We start from the raw sequence: 12,256 nt of genomic DNA, 5'->3' as shown, positions 1-12,256 counted from the left end.
ATTTACAGGTACAATAAATACACTTTTCATGGAAAAACAGTGTTGCTCCACAGAGTGACTAATTGAATTAAAAAGTGAATAAATAAGGGAGGGGACTTGTTAACATGATTTATTAAATTATTACTGTATCTCAATTGGAGTATTCAGGAGATGAATGACTAAAAAAATAAAATACTGATTTTTTTCTTTTTTTCTAGGTTCAGAGTCCTTCTTGGATGCAGCCACAACCGTATATAATGCAGCACCCAGTAAGTTTTATGCTTCTCTGTTTTTGTGTTACTGATTGGGTAAACACTTTACATACTTTAAACAACAGGAAATGGAGCAATTCCCACCCTATTACTTCCAGAGTTTTGACAACTACATCATGATTAAAGCATGGATCAAAATGAAAAAAGAAACAAAGATAGTAACCTGAATTGGGGCCTCGTTTTCTTAGGAAAAAAGAAAGTTTCCTTCAGGGTATTGAGGTGATGAGGACAATTAGAGTTACCAAGTCAGCATCCTGAGGAAACTTCTTTTCTTTTTAAATTTTAATGAAAAGCACTTTGCAAATACCAATGTTTTACATAGTGTTTACCTATCAGGAGCTGGAATTGAAGATCCAAGGTTTTAGAATGGGTCTAGAATAGTTCAGACTGGATAATTTGTGAGAGACAGATGGATGCAGTGATATAAGTGACATTATGGGCCCTCACTTGAGGAAACCTGCATAGCTTGTTCTGGCTTCACCGCTCATGAGTAATGCTGGTCTCCCTACACTTTTGGCTGTGGCATCTGTACCAGACACATTCTAATCTACACTCTCCCAGGATATTTTCCTTCTTATTTTGCTTCTTATCTCTGCCATTTGCCAATGGAGTACCATTATATCTAAGATTTATTAGGTATCTTGAGATGAGCATGACAAATAACAACAGGCGCTTTAATATATGCACTCCTGTAGTTAACAAACAAGTCTGTTTCCAGATATAGAGCGGATATTGTCTTGACTTTAATTAACCTCTTCATGCAGATTATAGAATGTAAATCTTCTTGGCAGAACATTTTCTTCTTGTGCATGCAGAGAAGGTGATACTGAACCAGAACACCCTCTCACACAATTGTTGTTGTATTTGTGATTTTTGATGTTAAACATACACGCACAATTAGTTTTAACTTTTCTATCAACACAGATTTTCATAAAAAAAACCCTTGCAATTTATGCTGTGGAAGACACAAGTTAATATGCTAGAATGCTACAAGGTGTGTTAGTTTCACAGGTATACGAATTGAGATTTCACAGTTGAAACTAAAGATCTAGGTTCCTGACTTAAGTTCAGTTTTGGCCTGTACGAAGACTGGTGCTGTCTTGCTCATTTGCTTTGCAGAAGAGCCTGCAGTCTACAGACAGGAAATTCTTTTAGTGTTTGATGTGCCTGTGACTCATTTCATCTACACTGATCACATGGTTATTTTTCCAACTATACTCTGTAGGGTTTTTTTTCTCTTCTTTTTTTTTCATTTTAAGGATTAGGCATTGATTCAAAATACTGGCTTTCAGTACAGTACGATTATTTCTGTTAGTTTTGAGCCTCCATCAATTTTAATCGACAGTTCTGCAAGCGTAAGTCATACAAAGTATTTGGAAATGTGTTTTTGTAGGATGTGATTTGTAAAATGAAATTTGTTGATAACCCTCCATTTCAGATAACTCCGAAAAACCTTCAGAATGTGCCCTCCATATTTAGCAATCTCAAGTGTTTAAAAATTATACATATGCTTTTTATGAAGTTAATAGTACAGGAGTGATAGAAAGGTCGTCACAGTAGCTAGTATTTAGACAAAAAATCAATCTTTTACACAGTGTTGCTAATCTACTCTTCTAAGATGTATGTGTGCTAATGAGACCAGCCATTAATTAGGGCAGCTCTGTATTGTGTGTGAACATCGCATGTGACAGGTAGAATTCCCCTAACACAAATGTTCCTCCAAAGCCTCCATTCCTAAGGATGAGACAACCATTTCTTCCTAAGGCCTGAAATTCCAGAGTGTAAGCTAAGTGAATCTATACCTGGTAATATGTGCAAATTTTTGTTTTAAAGTTAGCATCTGGTTAAACTCACGTTTTATGAAGTGTTTTCAGCAGGTGTCTCAGGTGCATTGTACATCAGTTGCGTGTTCATTAGGAAGTCAATGCAGTTCTTACCCCATTACCAAACTGTGCAAAACAGATCTGCTCGAGTAGAATATTCGGAATGCCCCAGAGCTGCTTCCCCAGTCAGTGCCTGGCATTAAGGAGAGTCCTTGTGGTATATCCCCTTGAAAGGACAGCCCATACTTAGACACTCAAATCAAAAACGTAATTAAAATCTGAGTGTTGCCACAACCATTTCCTTCTTTCTGTTTTAACAGGGTGCTGTACTGACTCCCTCCATGGACCACACCATGTCACTACAGCCTGCATCGATGATAAGCCCTCTGACACAGCAGATGAGTCATCTTTCATTAGGCAGTACTGGAACAGTATGTAGCGATTTAATACAAAACAGAACTTACACAAGTAGAAAATACTGCGTGTAGATCACAGTATGCAAGTGCAGCTTGCATGTAGGAAAAAAGTAATCGTTTAAGTAGTCTTTCATCCAATAAAATATTAATAACTGCCTTAATTTTTTAAATCCTATTCAGCAGGTTTTTTTCAGTTTATTAGCTGATAAGAAATTGGAAATAAGTAAATAAAATAGATCAAAGCAAACGCAAGGAACCCAGGAGGTAACTCCAGAGTTGTACTGAAAAAGAAAAAAACAGTTGGTTTTGCTCTTCAGGAGATTAAAGTTGCGGAAAGTAATACAAAGTGTGGAACAGAAACTAAAGCAGAAGAGATGCAGGCTAGCTTCTAAACTGGAAGACCCTTCTTGTCTGAGCAGGTAGAATTAAAAAAAGAAAAGATGATGACTGAGATTAACAGAAGTGTTCTTTACCTAGTCTTTGAAGTCTAAATTTGAGTTTTCTCAAAACGGGTATATCACTTTTCTGAAAATCCTATTGATTTCAGGCAGAAAAGTCTTTCTCTCATAAACATAGCTTTAGGGAAATAGTCAATATCTATTAAGCAATATCATGATAGGTATTTTGAATACTCTTAAAATTACATTGGGCTTTAACTCAACTTAACAGACTCTTTGTCTTTCTAGTACATGCCAGCCACAACAGCTATGCAAGGAGCCTACATACCCCAATATACACATGTCCAGACAGCAGCGGTTCCTGTTGAGGTCAGTATATTTTATAAAAGACCAGAGATGAGTGACATGAATATGATGTTAGATTTTTATTTTTTTTTTTGCTAGGAAAAGTGCTGTTTGAAGCCTAACATTGTAACTGTGCATGTACCATGAATACAATGTATATTAAAACTATAAAGTGTTGTTATTCTCAACTAATATAACTGGTATTATAACAAAGAATGACCTGTACTTGTAGCTGTACAGTACTTTGAGCAGTCTTCCATATAAGCATGCTCAGACGAACTTTTGTGTTTTGTAAAACCTGACTCCCAATAGGCACAAGCCAGGGCGTATCTTGTAGTTTTGATCTTTCATTTAGTTTTCCTGTGAGCAAACTTTTCTGCCAACAGACCATGGTTGTAACTTTTTGCAAAGAATCTCAATTTTACCCTGGCATCTCAGGATACCGTGTATATTTGCCTAATAAATCCTTCTGCAAGTCCAGTTGAAGAATATAACGAAATGGTAGACAATAGTTTGTCTACTATTTTGACTTATCTTATACCCCTTTATAGGTCAGTACTTTTTTAACAGAGGAGCTAGACAAAGTATGCTGCAGCTCCATTATTCAGAGTGAGGGCTAGACGGGTTCTTCTAGAGTCTGTAAGAAAAAAAAACATGTCATTTCAAAGTCTGTTTGTCCAGAAATTCCAGAACTTGTTTGATTCAGTTTATGCATCTGCCCGTGTGGGTGGAAGAAAGACTTTTGGGAATTAGCTGGTTGCTCTGCGTGCCGGAGCACTATCAGCTGGTTTCTGGGGAGCTGTGTGCGATGTCCCAACTACAGTTCTTTGTGTTGCCTCGTGCCAATCACACCACACTACTCAAAGTGATAGTGTTTGTACATGTGGCAAGTAGATCTCATCCTTCTTGCTGCCCCTCAAAAGGAGAGGGGCAGGATGCTCTTTTGCATTTGCAGATAGAAAATATACTAGCAGTTATTTGCTCCCTTTACATATTTATTTCTGTAATGTCAAAGGGTTTTTTTTAATTATCATTAAAGCAGCTGGAGAAATACAAGGTTTGCATGATCATTTTATTTCTCTGTTTGCTGAAATGTAAATCAATGCAAAGTTAACACCTCAGATTTGGAACACGCCACTTGAGAAATGTTAGCAAGACATCAGATTTGAAAACTGTTAATTGCATGAGTTGTATGGAAATACAGATTGCAGATAGTGCTGCTGATTTTGTATCTCATGTCTTGTCTTCCATTTTATTTGCAGGAAGCCAGTGGTCAACAACAGGTTACAGTAGAGACGTCCAGTGACCATTCTCCATATACGTATCAGCAAAATAAGTAACTGTGAGGTAGGGGCTCATCCTGTCACATGAAAGATGTAAATTCAAAGATGTTTTGTTACATAACTTACAGTACTCTGTACTGAAATATTTTTTTTATATCCTATAAATAACACTCATAATATCTGGGGACAGACAGTGAAGTTAATTTGAACTTGGCCAGAGTTAGAAGCCAGGAAAGGAAGGACAGGTTCCAGAAGTGAGTTAGTGAATTATGAGTAATAGTGTTTTAATAATTTCTCTATAGCATAACTGGATTATGTTGTATTTTGGTCTCTTCGTCTTGGCAGCATGCTGTATACAAGAATAACAATTAATTGGTACAAAAATTCTAGAATCACAATGCTAAAGGGAACTCTATTTGTACATATAATATCCTCCAGTTCTGGTACCTGTAAGATTTAGAAGCAGCTTTGCGACTGACTTACAGACCACAGGCAGGAGGGTGGTCTGGTAGAAATCATTACTGACCCTTTCTCCTCAAGATTTCCCTGCCCATCCTTTATTCTAGGAAAAAACATTTTAATCCAGAATTTTGTGGATTAATTTTTAATCCACGTCCTAGCTTGGCTCAATTCCAGAGTTGTTTTACTTTCCTACTCCGGGTTTCCTCTGGTTTTGCTTTCATGGCCTTTCTTTACTAACCAATCATTAGCTTTAATCGAACTCCTTCCATGCAAAATTTTTGCTTTCTGTAAATTGCCATCCTGAAAATATTGTTTACATTAACCATCCCTTTCTCCATCCTCCATGTTCTACAGTTCTGGAATTTAGTTGATCTTTGAGTCATGTTTTTCCAAGTGCTTTGTAAACCAGGCAACTTGACTACATAATTTTTTAAAATCAAATTTCCTAAGACCTCATACTGAAAAATTCTGTTCAGCTGCCATAATGTGCTAGAGGCTGTCTTAGAATGGTTTTCTACAGCTCTCAGAGCATTTATTAGATGCTCAAAAATCATAATCAGTTATGCATGAGGAACTTCTAATTGTGTTATATTCTCCCTAAAATGTGTAGATCCAACAGTACACACATTTTGCCCTTACCTTTGATTTTGCAGGTCAGCTATGTTATTTGACGACACTGCTCTCATCCCCGTTATTGGCATAACAGCTTCTTATATGTTCAAGAATGTAAAGATAGCAACAAACCAATGGGGAAACTTTGCACATTCAACAGATGGCACAGTCTGCATAGCTCAGCATGTGACCCGTGTTTATTATTGTAGTCTGGCCAAATGCCGGCATCTAGAGAAAGCCCACATCCTTGATTTGCATCCAGGGCAGGGAGAAAGCAAAGCCACAGGCTCTTCTCGTTATCCATCTCCTAGTGCTAAAACCATGGCTCCTGCATGTTTCCTATGCCAAGGCTACTGGCTGGTGTTAACCGCTTTTCAAGGAATTATTTGTTTTGCCTTAAGTCTTCCCTGTGGGCATGTAAAACCTCCTTACCCATAGAGATCTGTGGTAGACAGTGAAGCGTAATCCTGCATGTCATCTCCCCGTCCTGCCTCTCTCTCCCAGCCTGTCAGTAGCTTTCCCATGGGCTGGGGCCAGGTAGGAGGAGCAGCCTTTAGTCTCCTGAAAGGGTGAGATGTGTTGCCATTTGAGCACATTTTATAACGACGGCTCTGTGTGGAATACTAAGCTCTGTGAGCAGCTCTGTGCATTTGCTGTAAGCCAGTCCTCCATGTATTTTTTTCTTCAGAGAAGTACCATTACCTGTATTTATATGCAGTGGGAGCCAGTGAAATCTGTCAGCAAAGGCTGTGGCAGGGGGCACGTGGGGAAGGTTAATATTACTCGGCTGATTTCAGCCTCAGAGTATGGCATTTGGTATTTCTGTCCCTGGAACATGTTGGTACTTGTCGCTTTTCAGACAGGTGAAGGAGAGGGAATTGACAATTATTTCTTGCCCTGAATACCCTACATACAGGGAAGACTGCGGTCTCTTAATTATTGTGGCTTCATTACCATTGTCAAATTGAAACTTCTTTCTAAATGCACATGCAGTGCTTTTGGGAATGTCCTATTAAAAGTCATTATATGTATTGCCATAAATAAGGGGTGAATGACAACTAGCGCATTTGCACAAGCGGATGCAGTCAATCAGAAATACACATCATCTTTCCTCTAATGGCTACATTTAATAACTTTATAGCTTCTTTGAAAAACATTGCTACTGTGTGAAAATAATCAAAGACTCTGAAAAAAACCTGTTATAATTATATATGCACCTATAAATATACAAACCTTAAAATACCAGACTTTGTTTTGCCTAGAGAAATTCAAAAATTGTCTAAACTTTTTTTCATTAGCTGGGTATTTTTTTAACCCCATATGGCTATATAAGCCAATATAGTAAATTGAGCAGTTTTCCTTCAAATTTAATGAGCCCTGAATTGCTGTTAAGGATTAACCATTATGGAGGCTCAGTAGCCGTCTCTGTGTTGGGTGTTGTAACTTGTAAATAGTCTCTCCGAGGCTGCACCGAAAGAAAGTTGTGTTCCTTTTCCAGAGATCAAAAGCCTTGGAGATGCTGCAGGAGTAAGCTCACACACTCAACCACTTTGGGTCAATTAAAAGGAAACAATAAATAATTTAAAAACGCCCAAAAAACAACAAAGAAGGAAACGGCTTGGAATGCAGCCTTGCAGTTCCCCAGTGGGAGCTCTGCATGCTGAACAGGTCCCGGAGATAGAGGGGGAAAACACAACGCAGGCCGTATCCTGGCAGAGAGCCTTGTCCTGGGAAGGGCCAAGCACCTGAAGTGCCGCCTGTGTTACTTCTCCAGTTTGTCCTCAGATTCACTTAGCCTTCTCACAGCTGTCTAAAATAGGAAATGATTTAGTGTTGTGGCCAGCTACATGAGAAAAAAATCCATGCAATTGTAACTCTGCTCTAGCTCTGACCTTTCTGTGTTACAGATGTCCAGTGTTGACCTGGCCTGGAGAAGGGTGCAAAGGCTGAAACAATCATGGATTTTACTGATCAATTGTGCTTTAGGAATTATTGACAGTTTTGCACAGGTTCTTGAAAATGTTATTTATAATGAAATCAACTAAAACTATTTTTGCTATAAGTTCTATAAGGTGCATAAGAAAAACCTTAAATTCATCTAGTAGCTGTTCCCATGAACAGGTTTATTTTAGTAAAAAAAAAATTTTTATCAAGTGTTATGACGCAAAAAAAAAATTCAAATTTCTGGGTATGCACAGGTGACCACGAAGACTTATTCACGTGCATGACAGAATTTGTGTTTTGGTTTATTTTTATTTTGTTTGTTTCTTTTTTTTTTCTTTTTTTTTTTTTTTTTTATTGTATGAAATGGGTTTTCTGAAGTTTAAAATAGTAAAACATCTAAGATGATGTTCTGTGCTTGCAGTGTGTGAGTGTTGCTTTAGTGCAGTGTTGCAGTTATAGTGTCTGGTCTTTTAGCTTTCTGTTTTTCTTTTAATGTAGTGTGAAGTGTCTTATCCTTTTCTATAAATTCCAATTTGCCTTAAATCTTTCAATGCTGTAGCTGTTTCAGTAAGTAGTCCAAACTAATGGTGTAGAATGCTTTGACCAAATGAGCTGGTCTATTATGCCTTGTAAAACAGCAGCATAGGGCTTTTAAAGGTAGTCAATAAAAATTGCTGAAAATTTGGCTTTTTTAATGTGTAGTAAGTGTTTTTAATGATTTTTCACATAATATGTAAGGTAGTGAAATGCAAGAGGGGAAAAAAAAATGTTTTGTGTGAAACACATTTTCTGACTGGGGAAATTTTAATAGGGTAAATTGTTTGTAAGGCCTTATGCCAATAGTTCCCTCTGGTAGTTTGAATGATTTAGGAACTCTGCTGTATGATGCAATGTAAAATCTTTTTTTTTTTTTTTTTTTGCCTTTTTTCAGAAACTAACTTGATGTTCTAGTTTTAGCATAGGTAGAGTAGGGAGTTTGGGGAGGGGATATCACCGAATGTTTTTGTCCTTCCTTTATACTAATGATAGTGCTTTAGGATGAGGATCGTGCTGAGACTTAGCAAACAGAAAAGTTGCTATTATAGCAAAATGGCAAAAGCTAAAGGACTCGTTTTCAAACATACGCTGAGATGTAAGTAGAAGCATAATTGATTGGGTACTAGCTCTCTATAGTAGGTAAATAAAAATAAAAAGACTTGGCACTTTTAAAAGGTAACTTTACCAAAGAACAAAGAGCCAGTAACCAATAATTCTGATTTGTCTCAGCATTACGTCTTCTGTACTCTTTATTTTTGCCGGACCAGTTTGCGGTTAGGAGAATGTGCCTTTTTTGTACATTTGCATTTAGGTTTTATAATTTTAATTGATGTATGGACACAAAAGCATGAAGGAAGACTTGGATCCAAGCAGTGCCACACTTTACATCATCACTACAAGTGTTAAGTGTAAAGAAAACCAATTTTGAAACTATGAAATTCCTGATTCATAAATACACAGTTATTTGTACTTCACATATTAGATGATTCACTGCTACTAAAGCTCTTTATTACAATTGCATATGTTTTAAATCAAATGATAAATTAAGTTGTCTTCCAAAACTGTGTACTTCTCTGGTCAGCTGTATATGATCAGTTATCTACCTCAAAGTTTATTTCCTTTTGTATTGGGACAGGTTGCTGGCCCTCCCTGTTTCCACAGACCAAATCATCCTAGCTCGGGAGCTAGGGCTAAGCAGTTGTTTCTTTCAAGTATTTTTTAGTTTTTAAATTTTGTGTGAGTATTGGAGTATAGATGTCGGTGACATTTCATAGTTTCAAAAGTAAATTGCTGCTCTGAGAAGTGTAGATTCTAGTGAAATACATAGTCATAAGAGATGTGTTTTTGTTTTTTCTTTTTTTAAAAAGTTGTGGTATTATTGGTTCTATGCTCCCTGGAATATTACTGCTTTGTAAAAGTCCAGACTTCCTGCAGCACCTTGCCTGTATCTGGTGACTTTCCAAACCTGGATCTCTCACTACTTGATATTTTTGCGTTAATTAAAACTGCAGTATGATAGCTGTGTTAGAGGGAGGGAAGAGCTGCTGCCAGAAATGTCTGAACTAAGTGCCATACTCATTGTCTGGGTAAGATTTGGGAAATTTAACCTCTGTACATAAAGAAATAATCAGTTACTTAAACATCACATAGTAGACAGCCATTAAATTATAAAAAAATTAATTTATGAAGAAAGACCTTTTGTACAGATTGAAAAAAAAAAGATTTTCATAGAGATATCTATATGATCAAGAGAGTTAATTTTTTATTTTTGTTTTACTAGTGCCACAAACTTGCCAGTGGTAACTTATTTGTCCGGTTCAAGATAACTCTGTAGTTTTGTTTCCTAGGACTTGTTGTTAAACGCCAAAAGACATTTTTGAACTGTAAATTTGATTAGATTGTTAGCTTTTTTCTGTTTTATTTCTTTGAAAACTTTTGAATAAAAAAGATCCAAAAAAAATGAAAATGCATTGTCTTTTTCCTTCAGCCCTTCCTTTACTGGGGGAAAACCCAAACAGGTTATGGTAAAACTTTCACGTGTATTCTGAAGTGCTCAGAGCTGCTTTCTGCTTTACAGTCTGGGTTTTTCCTTCTTCTGTCTTTCATTAAAATCAAATTTTAACTCTTTCAAACCACATTACAAAGTCACTTATTCTTTCAGACAAAACAGGAAAAGACAGATGAGGAATATATGATGAAATACCTGGTTTGAGTGTCAGCCCGCACGGAGAGTTGTGTGTAACCATGCACAGTTGTGTGTGCCTGCACCCTGTAGTTGTAAGTGCAAGCCAGTTTTCTAGACGTAAGGGTGGAGACGGAGGGTCACTTTGGTAGTTCGTAGCATTGAATTGCTGCCCAAAAGTCCTTCCACCTTCCCCACTGCGGTGGCGTTGGCTGGCATACCCGGTTCTGGAGAGCAGAGGTGATACTTCACTGGAATTAAAAATTAACCTGAGTGTTTGCCTTCCAGCTGCAATCTTTGAGCATTTTATTTCTTTAAAGATAATCTCAGATTTTATTATCCTTTTGGCAAGATCACCACTGCTGATGGTGTGGATGAGATAGAGGACTGCTCTGCCCAAAGGAAGGCTTGGAAAAGAAATAGAGTAAATTACCAACTAGTGCGTCTCCTCGGCCAAATGCTTTCCCGATCACACATGGCTTTGTATCAACGCGTGTGGCAGGAGAGGGGCTCTGACCTAGTCTTGGGTACCCAAGGGTGCACCCAGTGGCAGAGAGAAGTGACTGGGTGGCCTGTGCCTTGGGTGGGCAGAGGGGAGGCTCGCTCTGCACAGGCTGTGCGGCCCTGGAGAACCCTCTCCCCCATGGAAGACTGTCCTGTGGAGACATGTGCCAAGGACTGCGGCAGCCCTGCGACCTACACCCAGCCAGCTGCTGGGTGGTCACCCTGGGTCACCCTGCAGGCGATGCGCAGCCCGGGCTGTCAGTGCTCATGCAAGATCCTGAGGATAAGTGGAGCTTAGTGAAAGGGACTCACCTAGGGGCTGGGAAACTTAATTTACATTAACTTATGCAATAAAGACATCCTTGACAATGATGGTTCATTAATAATGAAGAAAAAAGCCTCACACTGTGTGCTACTAAACACATCCTGTAACTGAAAAAGATACCATTTAACCATTTTGTGGTAATTTAAATACTGGCCCAGTATGTTGGCTGTCTGAAATGCAATAGATGAGAAGATGAATACAGAAAACTTTTAAAGGGTTTTGTTACATTGTTCCTGTTCACCACCATACAGAATTAATCTCAGATTATTAAGCAGTCTTTTTGAATTATGTATGAACACTGCCTCACAAAAGCTATATGTAATAGACCCAGAATAATGCAGGTTGGAAAGGCTTTTTGCTATCTATTTGCTTTTCTAATTAGCCCTATGATAAACTTAGCTCTCTTACTGTAACTCCAAATATATTTGATAAGAATGAATGCTTTCAGATTAGTACCTTTTCCCTGATATAATAAGGTTGTGTGTGTCATTTCTATCAGGCAATCTGCAATAATGCAATGTCTTTATGTCATATACTTTTATTATATATAATAAAACTCAAATTTATTACCAACTGGCTTGTTCAAATGTTGACTCCATCCTCTTGCATACAGCCTGTTTTGAACCCTACTTGCAAACATGCTGTTAATAAATTTTTTTTACCTGTTAACAAATACTGATAAGCATCATATTCACGTAGGATGATTTTTATGCCGATACAAATGTTTTGTGCAAGATCATGCACAGACCCTATTTTTTGTTGGTTGTTAGTGGTTAGTAGCCTTTCCTTAGGCGCTGAACAAAATCTTTTCTCTTTCTTTATTTTCTAAATTAACTACACTGGGCAGTTGCAGAGAAGCGCAAGCAATGCATTAACTGCAGTGTAACAAAGTACTGTTGATCAGCTGAACCCCGCTAATGACTGGTTGCATATATTGGACTAGAATATTTGTGGAGTAAGTAAGAGTAGTCTAAAGCACTTTCCTGGTACCCTTGGTCAATTTTTCTCAGGAAAAAAAATTTTTAAAGGTGCTGTTTGGCTCTCCTCCTCTAGCTTTAATTTATGCCATGGTACCTCCACCATACCAGACAAACTTGATGATTGACTAAAACTGTGCCACCTCACTTTCTGCAGAAACATCGTACGAGAAATGCGTTTTATGTGCCAGAATATT

General features: G+C 37.8%; 1 protein-coding gene across 4 annotated transcripts in view; it reads left to right on the top strand.

Annotated features, from left to right (window-relative positions):
- Positions 1–10,023, top strand: part of RBMS1 (RNA binding motif single stranded interacting protein 1) — a 149,279-nt gene extending 139,256 nt beyond the window's left edge. For all 4 annotated transcript variants that reach the window (XM_074145933.1, XM_074145931.1, XM_074145935.1 and 1 more), the window contains exons 10-14: positions 198–248; positions 2,395–2,505; positions 3,177–3,257; positions 4,496–4,580; positions 7,498–10,023. In XM_074145933.1, coding sequence (XP_074002034.1) covers positions 198–248; positions 2,395–2,505; positions 3,177–3,257; positions 4,496–4,573 — 321 coding nt within the window. In that variant the 3' untranslated portion in view covers positions 4,574–4,580; positions 7,498–10,023. The remainder of the gene's footprint in view (positions 1–197; positions 249–2,394; positions 2,506–3,176; positions 3,258–4,495; positions 4,581–7,497) is intronic.
- Positions 10,024–12,256: the final 2,233 nt, after the last annotated feature.

Source organism: Numenius arquata, chromosome 3, assembly GCF_964106895.1.
Source record: "Numenius arquata chromosome 3, bNumArq3.hap1.1, whole genome shotgun sequence".
In the NCBI taxonomy this organism is placed as follows: domain Eukaryota; kingdom Metazoa; phylum Chordata; class Aves; order Charadriiformes; family Scolopacidae; genus Numenius; species Numenius arquata.
The sequence above is the reverse complement of the archived record's forward strand: the minus strand, read 5'-3'. Positions and strand labels throughout refer to the sequence as shown.